General features: G+C 42.2%; 1 protein-coding gene across 1 annotated transcript in view; it reads left to right on the top strand.

Moving 5' to 3' along the window:
• Positions 1-24,986, top strand: part of ABLIM2 (actin binding LIM protein family member 2) — a 431,671-nt gene that overhangs the window by 78,849 nt on the left and 327,836 nt on the right. Inside the window, exons 3-4 of the mRNA XM_029591702.1 lie at positions 14,461-14,644; positions 23,422-23,537. Coding sequence (XP_029447562.1) covers positions 14,461-14,644; positions 23,422-23,537 — 300 coding nt within the window. The remainder of the gene's footprint in view (positions 1-14,460; positions 14,645-23,421; positions 23,538-24,986) is intronic.

The following is a 24,986-nucleotide window of genomic DNA, read 5'->3' as shown; positions in this document are numbered from 1 at the left end:
AATGGCGCTGGGGCCGCAGGAGCGGCGGTGGCGAGGAGCAGGAGAGGGAGGAGCAGTAGCGGCGCCGCGCGCGCGGGAGGGACCCCCCCCCCCCGGAGATGTTCCGTCTGCCGGTTGTGGATGATCTGAAAGGGGAGGGGATTGAGAGAGGGGGAGTGACTGAGGAGAGGGAGGAGAGAGTGAGGGGAGGAGAGAGTGAGGGGAAGGGAAGAGGAGGGGGGAGGAGAGAGTGAGGGGGAGGGGGAGGGGGAGGGGGAGGGGAGAGTGAGGGGAAGGGGAGGGGGAGGAGAGAGTGAAGGGGAGGGAGGGGGAGGAGAGAGTGAGGGGAAGGGGAGGGGAGGAGAGAGGGGGAGGAGGGGAGGAGAGAGTGAGAGGAAGGGAGGAGAGAATGAGGGGGAGGAAGGGGGGAGATTGAGGAAGGGGAGAGGGGAGAAGGGGAGGGGGAAGAGGGGGGAGGAGAGAGTGAGGGAAGGGGAGGGAGGGAGGGGGAGGAGAGAGAGTGAGGGGAAGGGGGGGAGGAGGGGAGGAGAGAGTGAGGGGAAGGGGAGGAGAGAGTGAGGGGGGGAGGAAGGGGGGGTGGGGGAAGAGGGGAGGGAGGAAGAGGAAGAGGGGAGGGAGTGGGAAGGAAATGGACTGAAATTTTTTTTTTAATGTAGCCCGTTGTTACGGGCTTAACGGCTAGTACCTAAGAGAATAGGAGCCATCAATTGCCAACTTAAAAGGACCTCTAGTGCTTAGGATTCATCCTCAGAGATCCTAAGACTTTTTGTAGAAGATTATTGGCTTATATTTATGAATACTGCTACAAGAAAAAGTGTACTTTTCCAAATTGTTAAAATTCAAGATATTTGTACAACAGCAAAGATCAGCAATCACTTAAAGGGGAGTGATTTTTATGAAGAGTAGGGGTATCACAATTGTTCCAATGATCTGTAGAGAGCTGTAGGTTTCTCCCCATCCCTGCCTATGCCCTTACTGTGCAGGCTGCCACATTGGGGAGCTGCTGGAACCCATACCCCTAATGCAGATTCTTGCTGACCACAATCCCCTCTGTCACCCCATTCCCATCCTATCCAGAGAAGCAACATTGTGAAGATCAACAACTATAGCCCTTTTTTCCTTTCAGTCTGAACCAGAGGATGGAACGTGTTCCTTTTCTAGCTGTAAACTCATCTGTCCCTGGGTTTTCACCCCGCTGCAAACACGTAACTCCCCTCCCCTCAAGCCTTTTATTTTATAGCACTTCACAGCCTTGAAAACAAACACCACCGTATCACCAAGTTAATGCAACCTATAATTAGCTTGTATATTTCAAGTCTTGTTGTTCAAGTGTGCAGCGAATTTGGCTGACCATAAATGCTTCATCAATTCATCAATATGGACAGTTCTTTGACTTATATTCTATATGCTTCTGTATTTTGTTGTAAATTTGGGTAACGACATCTGTAGTTCATTCGGTGCTGACCTGATAACAGATGTACAGCTCTTGAAAGTTAATCACAAATATATTAAATTATTTACATTAAAAGTTATTACCTACAACGTATTTGTCCAATTTCCACAAGAGGACTAACATTGAAGCAACCCTACTTCATTCAAAAAGGCACAGTAGAAATTCCAGCAATAGCTTCTGATAATATTTCAAACGCATGCATAGCTGCACTTCCTTGGGTTACTTACATGCTGTTCTTGATTCCTTTCATACTTTACTGCACTGTACAGAGATAAAGTTCTATATTCCCAGCACAGCCATATTTAACTTTCATAAAACTTTATAGATGAGTAGCATATGTTGGTAAGAGTGAGACAAGATTGATGGATGTATGGCAGACAGAGAGGTATGATATTTAACCATCAAACATAACGCTGAGTGGTATACATGCAGGAGGCAATTTTTAAAGGGATTGCCCCGTGGGGAAAAAAAGCCTTTTGAAAATTGCCCTCCCCACGTGTGGGGAAAGGTGAGTGTGCTTTCCACAGCACAGGGATTTTTCCCTGCAGGGGAAAAGTGTGTGGCACCAGGGTGGGTTTATGGCAGGGCTGGTGAAGTGCACATGGGGATTTCACTTTGAAATCCTTGCATGTCCTTTATCCAGCGAGCTTTATTCTACAGTGTGCGTAATTTTACCTGTGTTGTCTGTGAGGCATATTTAGATTGGAGGATGGAAATAAGATCCATGCATTTTATTTCCCAGGGAAAAAGTACCTGCAGAGAAAGCAGGCGCATACCTCTGGGTGCTTTTTCCCAGGGCGATAATTATGAAATTTATTTATTCATAGACGTTTGACATTCTGCCTTTTCCCATGAGTGTTCTCAAAGCGGATTACAAAACAAGCTTTAACTCAGTTACAATACATTGGTCGAAGGTCATCTGACAACTACAATTGAATGAACTTTACAATGGTCAGAAAGACTGAGAATCTCTGCTGAGGCACCTGAGGGAAGGTGTGGCCGAGGTGCTATGCCTTAGCTTTTACCCTGAATTACTCCTGGGGGGAATTCTGCGCAAAAAAATTTAAAATTCTGCACACAAAAACTTAAAATTCTGCAAATTTTATATTGGTCAGAATAACACAATTTACATGACAGTCTTTAAGTAATTACAATTTAAATTAATACAGAAAAAAGTTATTACTTAGAAATGCAGAATTGTAAATATTTTTTTCCCTAGAAATTCACTGTAAGAGTGTCCCTTCCATGCGCTCTCCCTACTCCCCTGGCCACTTTGCCCTCTCTGGCCCCAATTCCTCCACCTGCCAGTATCTCTTCTCTCTACCTCTAGGCTCAACCCCTTCTACTCTATCGCCAGTCCCAAAGTTTGACCCCGTTCTTAGTACTGCCCCTCACACAGGCTCCCTCTGTCCCTCTTCTCACACACAGGCTCCCTCACTCTCTCACACACACACACATCCCCTCATACAGGGCCCCCCTCTCTTGCATACACATCCACACAAGTTCCCTTTCTCTCTCACACATACACCCTCACACAGGCTACATATGTCTCTCTCTCATGCACCCCTTCACACAGGCTCTGTCTCAAACATACACAATCCCTTCACACAGGCTAGCACACTCACATACACACAATCCCTTTTTCATACACACCCATTCCCAATCTCTTACACACATACACAGTCCTTCACAAGCTCCTCATATAGGCTCCCTCTCTCTGGCACCCACACTCAAGCATCCCCCCCCCCCCGCTCGCTCACCTCCCATGCTCTCTCACACCCTGCTGATCACCCCCCTGCTCTCTCGCTCTCTCTCTCACACACACCCTCTTCTCCCCTCCCTTCTCCTCCCCTCCCGTCTCTCACACACACCCTCCTCTCCCCTCTCCCCTCTCTCACACCCCTCCCCACTCTCATACCTCCTCCCATCCCCCTCCCCACACCCCCTCCCCTTTCCTCTCTCACATCCCCTCTCTCACACTCCCTCCCCTCTCCTCTCCTCTCTCACACCTTCTCCCCTTTCTCATACCTCTCTCTCTCTCCTCTCTCACACACACATTCACGCTCACCAGGGCCTTCATCTTCACCATGAGCAGAGGACACTCCATTCGCGGCACACGGGGGCCTTCATCTTCGCCATGAACGGCATGCTGGGGCCTTCATTGTCGCTGTGAGCAGAGTGCGTCCTGTGGCACACGGGGGCCTTCATCTTCACCACGAACGGTGCACCGCGGCTTTCATCTTCGCGCGCTCCATTTGTGGCATGCTGGGGATCTCCTCTGCCATTTTCTGCACAAGGAGGGGGGGGGGGAATTCTGCGCAAACTCTGTGCTCCACAGTAGCGCAGAATTCCCCCAGGACTGTCCTGAATGTGAGGTAGCATGATGCCTTATTACAGATTTTTGCAGCATAACAGCTGAAGATGCAAAGCATTGTACAGGACAGTCTAGCCAAAGCTAGAGGAAGGGAAGAGAAAAGAGCCATTTGGGGAGGATAAGAGTTCTCTTATAAGGAGAGTATGGGAAAAAAAGGTCAGACAGATCCGCTGGATCTTGTGTTTATTCACACACTTGTAGACAGAACAGGGATGGATTTAGGATTTTACTACCACTGGGCACGGCTGAAGATTTTATTTAAAGGGGCCACGACAGGAAGTTGTTGTGGCTCCTTCCTGTGACTCCTCCCTCGACTCTGGTATTTAAGGCAAGGTCTGCTCCTCAGACCTTGCCGTGGTATTGAGGCTCCGTGTTGGTTGATTCCTGAGCTCCGCGTTCCTGGTTCTGCTTTCTGGTCTTGTTCTTGCTCTTCGTCCTGCTTCATCTCTCCTCCCTCATTGGACTGATTCTTGGCGTTTGGCCTTTGGACCGGCTTCCGTTCTTCTCTTGGCTCGACCTTGGACCGTCTGGCCCTTCTCCTGGTTTGCTCCTGGACTGGCTTTGGATCACTCTCCTGACTTGCTCCTGGACCAGCTTACGACCCCTCTCCTGGATTAAACCTTTGGACCGGCTCTTGACCATTCCTCAGCTTCTATTCCTGGTCTGACTATGACCTGCTGGAGGTGCCAGCTGTCTGGAATCCATGACCTCCAGGAGGCACCTGCATCCAGACCTAACTTCAGTCTTCAGTGAGTCTCCTAAGTCCCAGTGGCCCAGGTCCCTACAGGCTGCTCCTGGGGGGACCACGAGCTTCCAAGGTGAAGTCTTTGTTCAACTGCTGATTCACCAGGCCTTGCCCTCCGATGGTAGGGACCTAAGAGGGTTGATTCTTTCTTAGGTAGCACTTTCTCTACCTCGGAACAAGGGTCTACCTTCTGATCCGTAACAGAAAATATTGTGGGTAATCAAAGAACATGAGGAATCTTGGGCTGGTGGCTATTTTCGTAATATGATTTTTAGCTGAAAATGTTATTCCATTTTTGAGTGATCCAGAAAATATTTTGGTAATAGCTGAAACTACTTTTGTCTATGATAAGATGCCATGCATATGAGCCAATACCATGCAACAGCTGCTTAAAGAAAATGGCATTGATTTTTGGGGTAACAACGTTTGGCTAGGGAACTCTTCAGACTTGAATGCTGCCAAAAACATAGGTGCCATTATTAAGGAAGAGGTGGAGAGTTTAATGATGAAGGAATGTGGTCAAGGACATTATTCCACCGAAATGTTGCATCAAAATTTGAAATTGGACTTATTAAATTTGGAAAATGATACCAATTTATTTGTTGTGTTCATACGCCATTCATTTTAAAGCTGTTTTGCAAGCTAATGGTGGGCACACCAACTATTAATTATATGTTTAATTCCATTTTGAATGCTGATTAAAACAGTATATTGCATGTTTCTATCAGATGTCTGGTTGCTGATGCAATGGCAGAGGCAAAGGTTATGCAACACCTGGTACAAGTCAGCTAATGAAAACAAAATAAAGCAGAATAACAATAATGTAGCCAACAAAGTGGAAACCAGGAGATCTTTATTGATCACAGAATGTAATAAAGATCTCCTGGTGTTCATTGATCCTTCTTTTTCTTTGGTTGCTACTGCAATATTGGATCAATTTCCGATCTGTTTCTTTGGGCCAACAAAGTGGAGGCACGTATATAGTCTCAAAAGTCGATTTTTATAATAAACATCCCCCAAACCACACATACAAGCATTCACACACTCACACATCCACCTCGACTCTCTGGCTTATATATCAGTACTGCTTATTTATTTATTTATTTATTTTATTTATTTAAAATCTTTTCTATACCATCGCTAAGTTATATACCATCGCAACGGTTTACATGTAGGCACATAAATTAAGGTAGGTGAGTGCGTACTATAGTACATTCTAACAGGTGCCACAAAAGGTTCAGTTACAAAAATCATTATAAGACAGTCAATTGTTTAGTGATAAAGGTAATGACCAGTTGTACCTGAAAGGTACTATTCCCAGGTAAAATTCATATTGTCTGTGTTTTACACTTATGTTTGTTGTGAAATAGAATTGTTAGGCTATTATAATGCACATTTCTGAGAATAGCGCTGTATGCTGGTGCTCTTTTGCCTCTTCCTGTATATTTTCTATTCTCCGGTCTCTTTTAAAAATGCTTGTTTAAAAAGCCATGTTTTTAAACTTTTCTTAAAGGTTTTGAGATCTCTTTGCAATCTGATCTCTAGTGGCATTGTGTTCCAAAGTGTGGGGCCTGCTAAAGATAAGGCCCTATCTCTCACTTGGGTCAGTCTCGCTGTTTTTACTGAAGGAATGGTTAAGAGTGCTTTGTTTGCTGAGCGAAGGTTTCTGTGTGGGACGTGTTCTCGTAGTGCCGTGTTTAGCCAGTCTGCTTTTTCATCATGTATTAGTTTATGTATGGTTCATAAGGCTTTGTATTTTATTCTGTGCTCAATGGGTAGCCAATGTAGTTCCGCTAGTGTTTCAGTTATGTGGTCCCTCCTTCTTTTTCCGGTTAATATTCTAGCTGCTGTGTTTTGAAGTATTTGAAGAGGCTTTAATGTTGTATTCGGGAGTCCTAGTAAAAGTGCATTACAGTAGTAAGTACTGGAGAAAATCAGCGCCTGAAGTACTGTTCTGAAATCAGTTGGTGTTAGTAGGTGTTTTCGTTTTCTGAGGATCATGAGTTTTGCATAGCCTTATTTTACTTTTAGAGATATGTGTTGTTTTAGATTGATTTCTGGGTCCATTATTATTCCAAGGTTCCATACTTTTTCAGCTACATCAATTTTCTGGTTGTTTTTGAGTATTATTGGGGTTTGAATGATTTCGATATTTTTTCGATCTAAGTGTAGAAATTCTGTTTTTTTGATGTTAATCACAAGCTCCATTTGGTTTAGTAATTGTTTTATTATGTCTAGGTACATGTTAGCTAGGTTTCACAACATTAAATCAAAGATGGTAATTATCAACCTGGTGGGTGTGCGCACATTTGCCCACATAAGTCGGCCGGCACCTAGGGACGTGGACATTTTATAACATATGTACACATAAGCATGGATTTTATAAAAATAGCCTAGCTGTGTGCATGTGTGTTTAAATGCTGCTTCTACTGTATAAATCAGGGGACTTTAAAAGAGGCATGCATCGACACTATTCCCAGTTTCACCTCTTCGTCCCTAGTTCGCCCAGTTAAGAGATAGGTCCTCCAAACTACCCTAGTTTAATAGCCTTCACTCCCCCCAGTTAGCTCTGACATTTAAAACCTGACACATCTGCCTATTTTTCTTTCTTTTTAACTTATACATAATCCATAGCAGAAGTAAAGTTACACGGCAGGGGGCCTTGGCGTGCACCGGATCACATCTGTATGTATGCGCACACCTTAGGTTCACGCCACAAAATGCCCATGCCCCACCCAGACTACACCCCTGCTCCCGCCCCTTTTTGAAAACTTTTGAGATGTGCATGCTGTGGGAGATACGCGTGTATCCCGGTGGCTTTTAAAATCTGCTCGGCATGTGCAAGCCCAACTTTTTTGACAATCCTCTAATTAATGCACATGTTGGGCTTTTAAAATTCACCTCAAAATAAAGAAGAGGATTCCTCAAAAACTCTATAGAGTTTCTACTCAGATCAGTTTACTCAAAGATAGCATAGGGTGAGGATTAGTCTCTTTCTTCCGCTGCAATTCAAACAGGACAATTTGTTACATTAATGCTATCCATGTCCTAAATACAGGGAAATTCTACCCATTCCAAGACATAAGAATAGTTTTCTTGGCCAGCAAAAAAGATATTGACAAAAACTTTGACTCCCTGCTTGGCAATTTCAGAACTTTTTCATATAAGTGTAGGTGTATTAATTTACCCTGCTAAACAATATTACATTCCAATATCTTTTCTAGAAAGGCACAAACCTTACTCCAGAAAGATTTCAGTTTATGACTTCAATAAACATATGACACAAGGTACCTCTTTGCACACTACACTTTAAGCAAGCTTCATTATCCCAAAGCTTTTTCTGGACTCCCGCCACTCTTGTTATGTACCTTTAATGGAATATCTAAAACTGAGTGTCTCTCATATTGGCTGATGATAAATATTTATAAATTAACAAAAAGGCATTACAGATAACGGAGTATTTCCAAATGATTACCCCATTTCATGGCCAGTGAGTTCAAATAAGGCATCTCTAGAATATTTTTAAGCATCATTACCCATGTGGACGCTCGATTGTACTTGGGAATAGCATCAAAAAAGGATTCTTCTTCTTCTTCCAAGAAAGAAAGCTGATCAATACAATTCTTGCCCAGAGACAAACATTAATGACGTGCCTGCAAACAGACAAAATAATGGGAAGTTAGAAGGGACCATTGCTCCTGAAGTTGTTGAAAAGAGAAAATGGAGTTCCATTCAGAGTCAACTAACTGCCATAGGCTAAAAAGTTCCCATCTTCCCAAATCAAAAGAAATGGCAGAGTTAAAACCAGCAGGAAATTAAACTTTGCCTCTGAAGGATAAGAACGATATAAGCGAAGAATCTCTACCCAAACTGCCACGCCACCATGTCCAGGTTTTCTTCAACTCTCTGAACCAAACATTAGCACAGTGTAATGCAACCAATTTACCCCCTGAAATGTGCAACAAATTTGTAGGGTTATATGGAGAGAAACATTCCTTCAGCAAATCCTCTGGGTCATATTTATTATTAAAATGAAACCCATTCTTGAATAAATTGAAGTAAATATGAAACATTATATATTCTCAAATCAGGTAAAGCTAAGCCACCCCATGCTTTGTTATTTTGTAACGTGTTAAAACCAAGACAAATTCTTTTACCATGCCAAATAAAGGAAGAAATTAAAGAATGGCATTTAGAAACATCTGAGTTTTTGATCCATAATGTTAGCATCTGTAGACAATATACAATTTTTGGGAATATTGCAATCTTAACCAAGGTGTAGCGACCCAGAAACGACAAAGTTAAGCATCACCTACGACACAAAAGGGTCCCAAAAATTGGAAGAGCCAAAACTGGAAGAATACAAAGTGTCCACTGAATAAATCAGCAGGATGCCAAGATATTTTAAAGAGGTTTCTACCCAAGTAATGGAAAAGGTCTAACCCATCTGTCCCACAAAGATAGATCTAAAGGAAAAGCATGAGATTTACTGTAATTGCTGTGAGATTTGAGGATGCTCCAAATGAGTTAAATTTTCCCATAATAGGAAATAAACTATGTCCAGGATCACCCCCCCAAAAAGAAAATAAACTTAATTTGAGTATCTGTTTGCCCACTCATATGCTGTCAAAAGTCCCCAAATTACAGAGCTTGATTGCCAAAGGTTCTAATGATAAAAAAAATAAAAGTAGGGACAAATGACAACATTGTCGTGTATCTCGACCCAGCATAAATTATTTGGATAAGGCTCCATTATCCCAAATGTGCACCATTGGCTGATTATAAATCAATTTGATCCAATCTAAAAAAGTTAACCCAAAATTATATTATATTTCTGCAGTACCCAAACATTCCACCCTATCAAACGCTTTATCAGCGTCTAGAATGACTAGCATTCCATTTTTTCTATCTCCCTTGGATAAGTATAGGGCAAGTATTGCCTTGATCATATTGGAAACAGAGAGTCGCCTCTTAATAAATCCCAGCTGATCTGGAGAAATCAAGCTCTGTATCACTCCATTTAACCTTTGCGCCAAAGCAGCAGTCAAAATTTTTCTATCTTGATTAAGGAGTGATATGGGTCTGTAGGATTCAGGCAAACTCAGATCTTTGTAAAATCATAGAAGGACCATCATACTAAGCTCTACCGGCATTTACATACCTTCATTGCTTTATGTATAATCATCGGTCCATAAATTCTATCTCCTTTTTTTTAATACTTTTTAATGCAAATAAAAAGTCACTTATCTTGAAACAAGAGCTTGTGTGGTTCTTCTATTTTTCTTGTTTTCTTCAGGAAGCTACTAATGGAATTCGTTATATTAGTAGTTTCATGAAGAAAACAAGAAAATAGAAGAACCACACAAGCTCTTGTTTCAAGAGGTATCCTCCAATAAGGGCGAGCAGGAAAGGGCGAAGATCAAAAGGGCTTCAGTAAAAGAGCGCCACAAACAAAGGCGCAGCTTAATAAAAGCAATGATGAAGAACGGCGAACCTCATAACGGCGATGAGATTAAAGGTCTGTGTTAATAAAGGCAGTGATGAATATGGGTGCATCTCATCACTGTTATGAGGTTCGCCATTCTTCATCATCACCCTTTCCTGCTCGGCCTTATTGGAGGATACCAAGCCAAGTCACATCCCTGGCAAGCAGCTGGAAAGTAAGCAGTGGCAGCACTAACCTGCTCCGGAGCCGGGGCGCTCGCCAAGCTTTCTGTGGCCGCACTCTCTCCGTTGTATACCAAAGTACAAAATACAACGCCCGGGCATTTGGACAAGACAAATCTGCCACATTAGTTGTTATTATATGCCTGATTAAAAACCAAGTCTTCACTGCTTTCCGGAATTTCAAAAAATTGAGTATTGCTCGAATGTCCAGAGGGAAACATTTCCGCAAGAGGTGAGGCTTGGTAGGAAAAGAAAAAGGAATTTTCTCTGGTACAATCTATTTCTAATAACAGAGGGAGAAGGAAAACGTAGCAATCCCTTCTGAGAAGAGCGATGGTTGTTTTAGCTTCTGTTCAGTCAGATCCATTAAGCATACAATTTGACCAGGCTGCATAAACCTTTGCACACAACTGTTATAATATCAGTTACAATGTAAAGCCCGGTTGGCTGAATTTTCTTGTTGTCTGGAAACCGATGTGATGTCTCGTGCGAATGTCGGTATAGAAAAATGTTAAACAAATAAATAAAAATAAATAAACTGAGGGAAAAATTATGACTGGTGGAAGGTGCATTAATGAAAATAAGTAATGGACCTGTGCAAACACAATGATCTGGCTTTGGAGATCTTCATACAGCACTGAGCTCCATTAATAGCCTGCGGCAGAGCTGGGGCATCTCCAAAAGAAGTCACCCTTGTAGTAGCAATTTGGGGGCATTTGGGCGATTAATGTCCTTTTAAGGAGGAAGTATAGTTTGGTGGGGTGTCCAAGACGTCAGGGTATCTTGTGAGCTGTTCCTGTTTATCCAGGCCACTGATGTTTCCACCTTGTCCTGGTAATTTACTTTTTGCATTTTGTTTGTATAGTAGGTCCCATTCCCTAGAGTGCACAGGGAGTGAGATTTAGTTGGGTATTCAGGGGTTTTATTGATTTTTAAAACTTATGTATTGGACTCCTATATAGTTTACAAAATGTTTACATGTTTAATGAATTTAGTTGAAAGTTTTTAACATACTGTTCTCTTCAAATTGTATGTATGTATGTATGAATTGTGATAAAGTATGTTTATTTAAAACCTGTATTTATGAATTGTATTTCAGCATGTTGTAAGACACTCAGGTCAATGCAATACAGATGTGCTAAAACTGGGTGCCCAAACTGGGTGCCTGCTTTTCTAATGCACACCCATCCACCTCTCCCAGGTGCGCAATGCAGTAGCAAATGAGCCACTGCATAAAAAGGAGGCGCTAGGGTAAATTGTGCATCCCTAGCACTTCCCAGAATCGTGCGCCAAAGAGAAGTGGCTATGAGCAGGTTAGGAAAATGGACGTTCAATTTTACGAGCATCAATTTTCCTAACCTGTGGATAGCAATGGGTTAGTTAATTGAGCTTCCATTTTCCTAACCTGATTGCCAGCAAGGGGAAAAAGACATAGTCCTTAAAAGGAAAAGTCCCAAAAAGCACGAAGGCAGGCAGTCTAAGAAAGCCGTCAGGAAGAAAAACAAGGATTAGACGCCATGGTCTTTTTCAAAACTTTATTGAAGTGGAGACGTATATATTCTTAAAGCCCACGGCTGCCTCAGTGGCTCAAGTATATTTGGACTCAGGTTGAAGCAACTGTATTCTTGTTAATCCAAGTGTAATCCGCTGTAGCAATGATTCTTTTTATTTTATTCGCAATTCATAATCTTGTTAATGCGATATGTTTATTGGACCTCCAACTCAGACATCGCATTGGACATGCACTGCGGCTAAAGAAGCTTCTGCTCCGCATTCAGATGCTCGTCCCCACTCCACTTTTCTGTTAACTTTAGGAGCTCCTCAAGACTTAACGGCTACTTGGGGCAGAATTTAATTTTTGAGAGTAAAAATGTGCATGTCAGGCGCACATTTAATTTTTACATAAGTGGGTAATAGCTAATATTCTCATCAACATGAATTTACATGTGATGAGCGCTATTAGCTATGTGTTGGTTTCGACACGCATTTTGGATACACTAATCCCCTTATTATAAGGGGTTATGGACACACATCCAAAACACGCATCCAAGTGCTCATTAACCTGTGCGCTGGGCTCAGCACGATAGTGCATCAGTCTGACTTTGCACAATCTCATGGAATGAAAAGGTGGGATAAGTTCCCCTCCCTTAATTTTGGGGATCTCGGCTGAGGCCCCAGCTTTGGCCCATGTCTTCGCCGAGACCCCAGCATCATGCTTGGGCCTAGGCCACGGTCTCTGCTTTGGGACTCGACCTAGGCCCAAGTGTGATGCCAGCACCTTGGGCTAGGTTCAAAGCCAGGATCTCGCCTAGGGCGTAGACCGTGGTGCTTGATTTGGACCTCAGCTTATGTTCTAGGCAAAGCCCCGGCTTCAGGCCTAGATTTAGGCCAGATGCATTTTTTAAAAAATGAAATGAACAAATAAGGGTTGTTTCATTTGGGGGGGGGGGATTCTTTTTGTGGCCCCCTCAAATGAAGCAAATTAGCCTTATTCATTGCGTTTTGCAGTTTCATTTTAAATAAATGCACATCTCTGTTTTGGGCCTTGGCCTAGGCCCAAGCGTGACGCCGGTGCCTCGGCTAGGCCCAAAGCCAGGGCCTCACCTAGGGCATAGGCCGCAGCCCCTGCTTTGGGCCTCAGCTTATGTTCTAGGCGAGGCTCTGGCTTTGGGCCTAGACTTAGGCCTGATGCATTTTTTTTTAAACAAAACAAACAAATAAGGTTTGTTTTATTTGGGTGCCCCGAATGAAATGAATTTGCCTTATTTGTCGTGTTATGCAGTTTTGTTTAAACAAATGCACATCCCTAGATATAAGTGCAAGATTAGGTTAGATAATTCTCTAAACCTATAACTTACTTATCACTTACTTATGACATTAACTCACTTATTCACATTTAGGAATAAATGTACTAAATATGAATTCTACATTTTAGTTCACGCCACAAAATATTCAGATCTTGAGTGAAATTGTCCATTATCCTTTAGCAAGCTGCAAATATGAGATGTGGTCATTTGGAACAACAGCATGAAATTTCCCTTGATGCCTTCAATTCTCTCAAAAAAATCAGTGTTTTTCACCCATGTTCTTGTGTCTGTTGAATAGGAGATATAAGAACCAGAGCTGCTCATTGTTCATTAGCATCTGCTTTTTATAATTGCAGAGTTTGAGTAGCCAGACTGGTCCCAAAGAAAATTGGAATCTTTGTAGGTTGTTGTGTGTGTTATTGGATGAACAAAAGAGGTTGCAGTATATTACCCTTTGAGACCTTAAAGGTCCCTTCTTCAGATGTCATGACAAGGGTTTATGCAGTTCTGGAAGCATATAGGGGCCGATGCAATACAGTGCGCTCAGCCGAGCGCACTGTATAACCCGCAGTTGAACACGGGTTAAATAGGCGCTAATCCACCCCCTAATGCAGTAAGGGGATTAGCGCCTATTTAACGCGCGTCCAACGCGGAGTGAATGGGATAGCGCTCATCACATGCAAATGCTTGTGAATGAGGCTATTACCCATTCACTCCAAATGCAAAAAAATAAATGTGCGTCTCAGACGCACATTTATCGCTCAGCTGTTAATGCCTGCCTGGAGTAGGCGTTAATAGCTGAGCGCATTGAAAAGAAGTACAGAAAAGCAGAAAAAACTGCTTTTCTGTACTTCTTTTAAAAGTAAAAAAAAAAACAAAAACTCAGCCGGCCGCATTAAGAAGACCAACGCCGATATACTCGACGTCAGTTTTCATAACTGGCCGGCTGCGTTATGAAAAGCGATGCCAATAAACTCGGCGTCGATTTTCATAACTGGCGGACTTCAGTTATGAAAACAGATGCCGAATTTATCGGCGTCGGTGTTCATAACTGGCAGACCGCCAGTAACCGCGACCCCCTAATTATAGGGCATGGCACATGCTTTCCGTGCTTTTTTTTTGCATCGGCCCCATAGTTAGTGTTATATAGCACTGCCATAATAGCTAAATGTCCTCACTCCACCTGCAAAAATATTTTCAGCAAAGTGAATCAATAAATGTGGACACTGGTGGTAACCATAATCATGTCATCAAAGTTGATGATTTGTGCTTTGCTAAATAGCTGGATATAATCATACATAAATAACTGAATTTTTTTTTATGTTGAGTTTGAGATTCTGCTCACTTTAACTTTGCATTTTCTTCTGTCATTTCTTTTTTTTTTTTTTTTTTTTTTTTTTTTTTACTTTTCTAGTGTGTGGCTGTGATTTGGCCCAAGGAGGATTTTTCGTGCGACAAGGAGATTACATTTGTACTTTGGATTATCAGAGACTTTATGGCACTCGGTGCTTCAGTTGCGATACCTTCATTGAGGGGGAAGTGGTTTCAGCACTGGGCAAAACCTATCACCCCCATTGTTTTGTGTGCGCTGTCTGTAGGTAAGTTGCAAACAGAAAACTATGGGAGGTGAGAAAAGTTTTCTAATATTTTGTAATCTTATTTTTGTATGTAAGCAGCAGGCACTAATTCTGGGATGTTGTTTTAGTATTACTGTTTTGATGCTTGTAGGGAGCTCTGACCAGGGCTTCTTATAGCAATGAGTTGAGCATCATGTGAAGTTATGTGAAAAGTGACCTGAACGATTTCAAGCAGATGCTTTATGTTCAGTATAAGCTAGACATACATGGAATGACATAACACTAGATATCCAGCATCTAGGATGAACTTCTAGACCGTTTGTTCAAATATCCATTTACTAGAAGCTCACATTATCTAGGAAAACAAAAACCCCCTGTAGTCCCCTGATCCATTATCTGTAAAAACATTATTATCTGAAACTTTGTTGGCTTCCTAAGATCCATTATTCAGAAAAGGTTTCTTCTCCAAAATTGGTTGGGTTCACATAATCTGAAATACTTTTATGTGAAATCTCCCATTTTCTGGAAATTTCATAATCCAGAGCGGCCTCTTTCTCAACTATTCCAAATACCGGTAAATAGTACTTTATCTTACATACATACATACATTCATAGTAACTATGAATATTTAGGCGAGCAGGGCTCTGAAAATCCGCCCCATAGTGTTTTGTAATGTCTGATCTTTTAATTATTTTAGCTGTTAATTCTTTTATAATATGATTGTAATTTCATTGCTTTTATGCATTTTACTGAAATGTTAACCGCTGTGAAGGCTATGCTGAGACAACGGTATATAAATGACAATAAACCTTAAACCTTAAAACCTTTGTCCTCCTCCCCTTTCATCAGCTATTAACATCTTCTTTCATTTTCTTTCTGCCCTTCACCACCTTTTCTCCCACCTCATCTCACTTTGTTTCCCTCCAAACTCTCTTGTATTTCTGTACCTGCACAGGCCGTGGTTGATTCTGCCTCAGGCCTGATTACGCCACCTCTTTTCTCCTCCCTCCCTTCTTCCCACCACAGCCTGGTCAATCGGCCACCTCCCTACTCCTTTCAATTGCCCAAAGCCCTGATTCATTGCTGCCCCTTCTCCTTTCTTTCCCTAAAGCCCTGATCTGCAGCTGTCCTATCCCCTTCTCCAAAAGACCTGATATGCCACTGACCCCTCCAGACCACTATCAGGCCTTCTCATCCCACCTTCTTTCTTGCCTTCTTCAACACCAGCTACCTTTCACCATTATTTTTTCCCATTTTCATTATTTCCATTATTCATCTCAGACTTCCATTTTTTCTGTATTCCATTCACCATTTCCTATTTTGATCTATGTCTCCCGCCTTTCTTAATGGACCCTGGTTCTTCCTCTTCTTTTTAGCTGGCAGGGGAACTCATCTCTGCCAGCCTTGGGCAGTTTATAGCTAGATGCATGTGTGGCTACTTGTGGGTTGTAGAAAAAAATAGTGAAAAGGAATATAAAGTGTTCAAAGTGATTTCAATAGAAGATAAAAATTAATAAAATCTTCAAAAACATTTTTTTCTGTAAATATAGTGAGGTGTATATTGTATATTGATTATTGGTTATTTTGGATACACCATTGAGTTCATCTAGTTATTTTTGATTCATCAATATAATATAATATCAAAAGAACTGTAAACAACACTTTTCATCCATGTGATCAACTATCAGTAAATGAAGCTGGAAATCACTCAACTTCCAGTGTGTTTATTGCTGTCATAGACTTAAAAGATTATTGGTGCTGTTTATAATTAACTTAAGGTGTATGTAGTTGTGGCACAAAAGCTAAGTTCCCCCCCATAGGGAGCCCTGGACCACTCAAACATATAAGCTATCCTTGAGAACTGGAGCAAATAGGTCTAATCTTTGGTTGTGTGCCTTTGGGTCCACTATCTGGGTTTTATCCCACCCAGGGATTACATATACATGTTTAAATCTTTAAGTCTGTCTACATATGCTTTATGATGAAGACCATTTTAGTAGCCACCCTCTGAACCAACTGTGGCCTGGATTTATCAAAATGCGGTAAGTACCGCATGCGATAGCAAAAGGGGCGTGTTTTATGCTAATATAGCATTTATCACAATTTGCGCTAATTACCTGTGCGAAGAGCTAAGTTAGCGCAAATTGCGATACCATTTTCAGATTCTGCGATAAGTGCCAGACCTGTTGTATTTCCTGCATTCAACCACTGGAGGACCATTGTTAATGGTCCGAGAGAGAGAGAGAGAGAGAGAGAGAGCGAGGGAGAGAGTCGATATTGCAGTTCAAAGTTGAAGTGTGTGAAAAACAGCGCCCACTGAGCTTGACACGGGTTCAAATGTTGGGCCTGTTGGAGGTACACCAGGTTCTTATCGTCAGTGTAGACTGTAATACAATGCTGGGCTCCCTCCAGCCACTGCCGCCACTCTTCAAATGCCAGTTTAATGGCAAGCAGCTCTTTGCCACCGATGGAGTAATTATGTTCAGCCAACAAAAATTTCCTAGAAAAATATGAGCACGGATAAGCAATGACATATTCTGCTAACAAGAATATTAAGGCAGATGCCCTATCCTGATCCTTCTCTGCAGAGGATATTGATGAGGCTATTCAACATATTATAGACCCGGCTTGCATCACCCTTTCTGCGACATTTACCATCCCATCAGGTAAAATGGAGGTGCCTAAGAGACTGCATAATAAAGTACTAGCCTGGGGGCATGATTCGTAGTTAGCTGGACACCCGGGAAAAGCTCGGTCTCAAACACTCCTTCAACAATATTATTGGTGGCCTGAGATGCACAAAGATATTCGAGCATATGGGACTCTTGCCCAACCTGTGCGCAACACAAGATTCCTACTGGGAAGACTTGGAGTCTTTTATAGCCGTTACCTACATCCAAGAAACCTTGGACACATATTTCCACAGACTTTATTATGGATTTTCCGCCATCAGAGGGCAACACAGTAATATGGGATAGTAGTGGATCGATTTTCAAAAATGGCCCACTTTATCCCGCTACCCTCCCTCCTATCTGCTCCTTGCTTGGCCCAACTATTCATGCTTCATATCTTCCGTCTCCATGGTGTTCCTCAGCACATCACATCTGATCGCGGACCTCAGTTTACGGCCCGTTACTGGCTCAATCTCTGTAAGATGTTTCGCATTTCTCTGGACTATACCACTGTGTTTCATCCACAAGCAAACGGTAAGGCAGAACGTACAAATCGTACATTAAAACAATTTCTTCAGATGTAGGTCAACTCCCGTCAGGACTATTGGGCGACACATCTTTAGTGGGCTTAGTTCTTGCACAACTCACATGCTTGTACCTCAACGGGGGCCTCCCCATTCCAGATTGTGTTTGGATGACAGCCCAGGCCGCCATTGCCTTTGCCTTTGCTGGTGCCATCACTGGCAGCCCAGTTACTGCTGTACAGTTGCGACGGCTCTGGATTCATACCCAATACATGCTCCGTAAAACGGCTCACACCGCCAAGATATTTGCCGACAAACCGGCGGCCAGCACCACAGTTCCGTCCAGGAGAAAAAGTATGGCTTAGCACCAGGCACATCCGGTTGAGAGTTCCTTCCATGCGCTTGGCCCCACTTTATATTGGGCCCTTTCCGGTGCTGCGACAGCTTGGTACTGTGTTGTACCAGCTTCACTTGCCGGCCACATTGCGAATCCATAACTCCTTCTACATGTCACTCCTGAAGCCTTTGATCCTCACTTGGCCTACTCAGAAGGTTCCTGAAGTTCCCCAACCCAGAGGTGGAGACTATATATCAAGTGCATGAAGTACTAGATGTCCGGAAACGAGGCAACACATGGGAATACCTCCTAGCATGGGAGGGATTCGGACCTGAGGAGAATTCTTGGGAGCCTGCTAAGAAAATCCTGGATAAGATTCTTCTCAAGAATTTTCACACTGAACATCCAGGAAAACCCAAGCCTTCTAGAGGGAGGCCTAAAGGAGGGGGGGTACTGTCATGGCCACTGGCTGCGGCGGTCTGTGGCCTGGACCAAGTGCTCACCCGCGGCGTCGGGTTGTCTCCGAGGCTCCTGCTGGAGCAGGCAGCTTCCTTCGGTGCTCTCCTCGCAGCCATAGCCACTGCTGAGGCCGGCCGCAGGGCCCTGCATGGCCGGGATGACTCCTCCCCCTCCGGGTTGATTTAGACCCGCGCGCTCGGCTGAAGATAAGATTTAAAGGGGCCATGACAGTGCAGGTCTTATGGCTTCTTCCCGGGACTCCTCCCTCGTCTCTGGTATTTAAGGCAAGGTCTGCTCCTCAGACTTTGCCTTGGTATTGAGGCACCTTGCTGGATTTTACCTGAGCTCCGTGTTCCTGGTTTTGTTCTGCTCTTCATCCTGCTTCTGCTCCTCCTCCCATTGGACTGATTCCTTGGCTTTTGTCCTTTTGACCGGCTGTTGTGATTTTCTTTGCTTGATCCTGGACTGGCTTCAGACCCTTCTCCTGGTTTGGTCCTGGACTGGCTTCGGACCACTCTCCTGACTTGCTCCTGGACCAGCTTATGACCCTCCTCTTGAATTCGACCCTTGGGCCGGCTCCTGACTATTCTTCGACTCCCATTCCTGGACTGGCTATGACCTGCTGGAGGCGCCAGCCATCTGGATTCCACGACCTGCAGGAGGCACCTGCATCCAGACCCACATTCAGTCTTCAGGGAGTCTCCTAAGTCCCAGCGGCCGGTTCCCTACGGGCTCCTCCTGGAGGGATCGCGAGCTTCCAGTGAAGTCTTCATTCAACGTCTGCATCATCAGGCCTTGCCCTCCGACGGTAGAGACCTAAAGGGGTTGACTCCCTTTTGGCTGACTCTACCTTGGAACAGGGGTCCACCTTCTGATTCGTAACACTACCTTGCATCCTGTAATCTACTGGATTCCAGAAACTCTACTATCCTCTGTTTTAGCATCAGTTCCATTAATTTACTCATCACCAAATTCAGACTAACTGACCTGTAGTTCTCAGACACCTTTCTTACACTTTTGTGGAGGAACCATATCTGCCTGTCTCACAGTAGCATATAGTAACACAGTAAATGAAGACAGATAAAGGCCACAATAGTCCATTTAGTTTTCCAAGCAAGTTTTTTTTTATTTTTAGGATATTAACTGCTGATCCATCCAAGTAACCCCCAAGCCTTCTATTAACCACTCCAGACTCTAAAGAAATGTTGAAAAAATCAAACAGTGGACTTTCCAGAATTTCCCTAAATTCTATTATTACCCTCTGATGTATTTTGTCCAGTACCATTGCCTTCTCTACTTTTAGTTTTGCTAGCTCCTCATCAACACAGTCTTATGAAAATTGTTTGAGATCTCCCTCGTTTCTATTCGTATTTGAAGCAGTTTTCTGTAGTCTTGCTCTAAGCCCTTTCTCAGTGAATACTCAGCAAAAATATTTGTTAAGCAATTCTGCTTTCTTCTCAGCTTATACATATTCCCTTCCTTATCCTTTGGGTCTTAAAATTCCGTTTTTGCACTTCCTTCTGTTATTAATATAGCTAAAAGCAAGTCCTGTCTGCCCAGGAACACCTACTCTAAATGTGGTTAGCCATATTGAGGGAGGGCAGTTTTTCATTTAACTAATTTACACTTGTTCATGGATTTGAAAATTGTCCTCCCATACTTATTTGATATCTCCTAAGATAATTCTAAATTTAGCTGGATAAAATACTGAAACCTGAGACTTAATTTTTTGAAAATGTTCACATAATATCAAAATTCTTTTCTGGCATTGTTGAGTTATCCAAGAAACATCCTGGAAAATGTGCATATATGAGCCACCAAGCATTCAACTTTTCTTTCTTTTAACCATATCAATGTCAAAAATAATTTTCCTGTTGACAAATTATTTGATGTAATAACTTGAACTCCAGAAGATTGTCTTGAATCTAAAGATTCATTACAGACCTCATAATATTTTGAACTCTGTAGACTTTATCTGGTTCTAATAAATGAGGAAATTCTCGTGAGAAGGCAAATCAGCCTCAAGTTTTTAGCTCTGACTTGATTTATAAGATTTTCATTTTGCCTTGATAAATTTAAATTATCTTTAATGAATGTAGATTTAGTTGTTTGATGTGGTGACTTGTTTCAGTTATTACCTGTTAACTAATTCTCTTTCTACAACTGCCATTCTAATAAACATCATAATTACTTTTCATTTCCTTATTCATCCAAATAGATTTCTTATCAGTCATAACAGTATCTTAAAATCAGATTTCCCAGAAAATCCTAAAATAGAAGCTAGAGAATCTGAAGTAGAATACTTTTATGTAAAGCTACTTTCTTCCCTTCTAATGGAGAAAGACAAGGTGCTATTAGACTGCAACAATTTGGGGGGCATTTTTCTGCATTCTGCAATAATCCTTCAGAAACTTCAGTGGAAAGGTCTCAGTCTGTACAGCCAAAGATGAAGCCACAGCAGATTCTATAGAGAGTTCTCAGCAACTAACTTCTCTTCAAGTATAGCTGTTGGTGGTCTCATGGCATCACAATCCATAGGGCTAGAAGTTGACAATGTAGTCAATTCTCCTTTCACTTTAGGTAATGCAGTTGTGTTGGAGTTAGGCCCTTCAATAGCATCTCCCACGTGAGGCATTTCATTATGAGTATCTAAGCTCTATTTTCCAAACCTTTCCCAACAAAGAACATAAGCCCAGGTTGCCCACTTTAAATTTCAAAAACAGGAGAAGTGACTCCTGATTCTCTCAGTTAAAACTCCAGTTTCCCAATGTAGGGGCAGTATGTCCCCACAAATCTTCAGTGGTTGTAACAACTTCCGGAAGCAGACTGACCAATAGCTCTTGTTTTCCCTCCTCCTCGCCTCTACTACCCCTGTAATCCTCCAAACAACTGGGGAAATATCCCTACTCACCTCCTTGCTGTTGTGCTTGGAGGTGGACCCTTGTCCTGGAGCAGTGTAGAATGGCTCCCTGGTAGGGACCAGGAAGCACCTGCCCCCAGGGGGCAGAGCACAGAAGGAGACAGAGGCTAGGAAGCGCTTCACTACTGGAAGCCCGCGGTCCCCCCAGGTGTAGCGCATAGAGACTCGGGCCACTTGGACTTAGGTGGGCCTAGCAGGGTCTCCCAGAGTGGAGCCGAGAAGGTCTTAGAGCCTGTGTATGAGAGTGTGTATGTATGTATATCTGACAGTGTATGTGTGAGTGAGAATGAACATGTGAGTGTGTATGAGAGAGAGAAGATAAAGTCTGTATATCCCCCTAGCCCCCTAATCTTCGACAATTTCAGGGTGACTGGAAATCAAGAGTTCTCAGGTATGGACAGCAGTGACTTTTTAAAAAAATTCTTATTAGTTTTAGTTATTGGGTGTTATTTGATATGTGTGCTGTTTTGAAATATCTTATTGTTGCATGGGAAATTTTAGATGTATATGACTTCAATTAATAGAAGTTATTCTATATGTCAGTAGTTTTAAAATATTCTTTTATTAGTATGAATTTCCTATTATAATTGATGCTTTGTGTTTCTTTATTTTTATTTGTGTATGAAGAATAGTGGTTCTGTTTTTCCGTTGTTACATACAGAGTCTGACTTCTTGGGGTTTCCATTTCAGTTTTTGTCTGCATATTGCTGATTCTAATTTGTGATCCTTTATTCTGTATTTGGTGAGGGTCTGTCTGTGTTCTGCATGTGTAATTGAGGTTAACTATTCTACTAATGTGTCATTTCTTTGCAGGAATCCATAGAAGCTTGGTTTGTTCTGTTTTCCTAATAGGAGGGATATTGGTGTTTTAGGGCCTAGTGTAATGTTTGCAGGGTCACCTTTTCATAGGGTTATAACTGTTAGAGTACTGACGGTTAGTGTTGTTTTGGAATGGGAGGTTTATTATATTATAATTGTAATTTACTTTGCTCATGGCTTTCTGAAGATCAAGCCCACACCCAACAGGTGTTACAACTAGAGATGTGAATCAGAATCGGAATCGGTTCCGATTCCGGTTCCGATTCACATCTTGAAATTTTTTTCGTGCGGTCCGATCGTTTTTTTTTTTATCGGCTGCACCCGAGCTGATAAACAAAAAACCCACCCCGACCCTTTAAAACAGATCCCTTAGCTTCCCCCACCCTCCCGACCCCCCAAAAAACTTTTTACAAGTACCTGGTGGTCCAGTGGGGGTCTCGGGAGCGATCTCCCACTCTCGGGCCATCTGCTGCCACTAATAAAAATGGCGCAGATGGCCCTTTGCCCTTACTATGTGACAGGGTATCCATGCCATTGGCTGGCCCCTGTCACATGGTAGGAGCACAGGATGGCCCGCGCCATTTTTAAAGATGGAACTTAACTTATCGGGATATATTTTTTTTTAATATATCCGGTTAAGTCTAAAGTTATACAGCTAACCAGCAATATTCAAATGAATATCCAGTTATGTTTAAAGTTATCCAGCTATGGTTAGTCGGATAACTTTAAGCAAGTATATTCAATGGGACGTTTATGCTTCTGAATATACGGGACAAGTGATCCGACTAATCTTAGCTGGATAACTTGTTCACTAAATGGCCTACTGAATATGGCCTCAATTTTTTTATGATCTTTTGTTTGTATTTTTGCATTATTTTGTATTATTCTTAGTTTATATCATTGTTTTTATTATTTTTACAGTTTGTATTTTAATTTAATATGTATGTTAATTTGTATGCCACCAAGTAACCTGGATTGAACTGATTATAAACATGGAAATAAAATAAATATTTTAAACAATCGAGCTGAAGACAGTATTAAGTAACAATTTGTTTATTCTCTTGTAGGCATCCTTTTCCTCCCGGTGACCGAGTGACCTTTAATGGTAAAGAGTGTATTTGTCAAAAATGTTCTGTGGCTCCCACCAGTGGTTGCACCACTGTCTCAGTTCAGAGCCTGAGAAGTAAGTGTAATATTTTAACTACTGATTCTTCCAGATGGAGAGTTTCTTGACTGAATAAAGATTCACATCCATGTTTTATTTATTTAAGCCAGAAATATTTAATATCAAAGCATGAATACAAGCTGAAAAAAAATCTGTTTTGAAAATATATTTGTAACATTACATTTGGCAAAAGCTCTGTAGGGAAAACATAAATAACAGATACCATTTTCATGAAATATTTGCTTCTTTAGAAAATCATTCCTGTGGCAATACTTTGATATAAAATCAAAAACATATATTCTAGATTTGTCTAACTAGCTGCACTAGTTATACATCCCAGTAGTTTGCAGAATCTCTGACTAATTGACACATTCATTATCCAATGCAAATTTACAGTGTCATTTATCAAATCATGTTAGGGCCCTAATGCCTGCGATAACGCCATAATGCATGCGTTAGATACGTGAGATATGTATGCAAATTTTAAAAATTTAGTCAAAAGAGAGGTGTTTGGGTGGAGTTTATGAAAATGAGGGGTGTTTAATGTTATAGCGATAGCATAATGCATGTTATCATATTTTACAGCTTTTTTCCTGGTGTTATGGTGTATGATATGCCTGAAATGGAATTTGTGATGTTTATTGCTAATCGTGTTTTGGGCAGGAGAGTAGAGAGAGAGAGAGAGCCTCTGGGATGGTCACCTATTAGTCAACTATTTATACCACCTTAGGAGGGTCAACTAGTAACTCTAGGTGAGGTTTTGTTGGTGGTCTAGGGTTTGGGGGTTACTTTTACATGCACAGTTAGAGGTACAAACAGCACAGTACACGTCAGTGAAGATTTGATGTGATTTGGAGTGAGGAAAGGTAGAGAGTGCATCAAGCTAGGTTGAGAGTACAATGTACAAATTTCATCTTGGTGTAGCATCCTCACTCCAAATCACATCAAATCTTCACTGACATGTACTGTGTTGTTCGTACTTCTGATTGTGCATGTAAAACATTACCTCTCATTCATGCCATCTTTTTGTTTTGACCGAGTCTTGGCTATCTCCTGAGGACTTTCTTCTGTTGCTGCTTTCTGTCATGAAAGTTATCATTTCTCCCATATGCAACACTCGGTAGGCTGTGGTGGCTATGTCAGGGGCATATCAACTGCTTCTTCTACCTCAAGCCCACTTTTTTTCTCATGTAAGGGCTAGTAGGTGTGTGAGACCTTAGTGCTGTGGCATAGTTGGCACAGCCTGAAGAGTGAGCCCACGAGTCCTATACCAGCAGCTGTCAAATGCACCCTGTAGTGGCACAGTCTGAAGCTTCATCTTTACCAACCACCTCCTCCACACGTTGAGCCCTTGGATTCTGGAGGCAGGCAGGACTTAGGTGGGTCCCTAGGGCAGAGGCTGTACTTAGACTCCAGAGACACACCAGAGAAAAAGTAGACAGCAGGCTTACGAGAGTCAGAGGAAAG

The sequence above is a fragment of the Rhinatrema bivittatum genome, chromosome 1 (genome assembly GCF_901001135.1).
Source record: "Rhinatrema bivittatum chromosome 1, aRhiBiv1.1, whole genome shotgun sequence".
In the NCBI taxonomy this organism is placed as follows: Eukaryota; Metazoa; Chordata; class Amphibia; order Gymnophiona; family Rhinatrematidae; genus Rhinatrema; species Rhinatrema bivittatum.
Note: the sequence above shows the minus strand (reverse complement) of the source record. Positions and strands in the feature narration are given on the sequence as shown.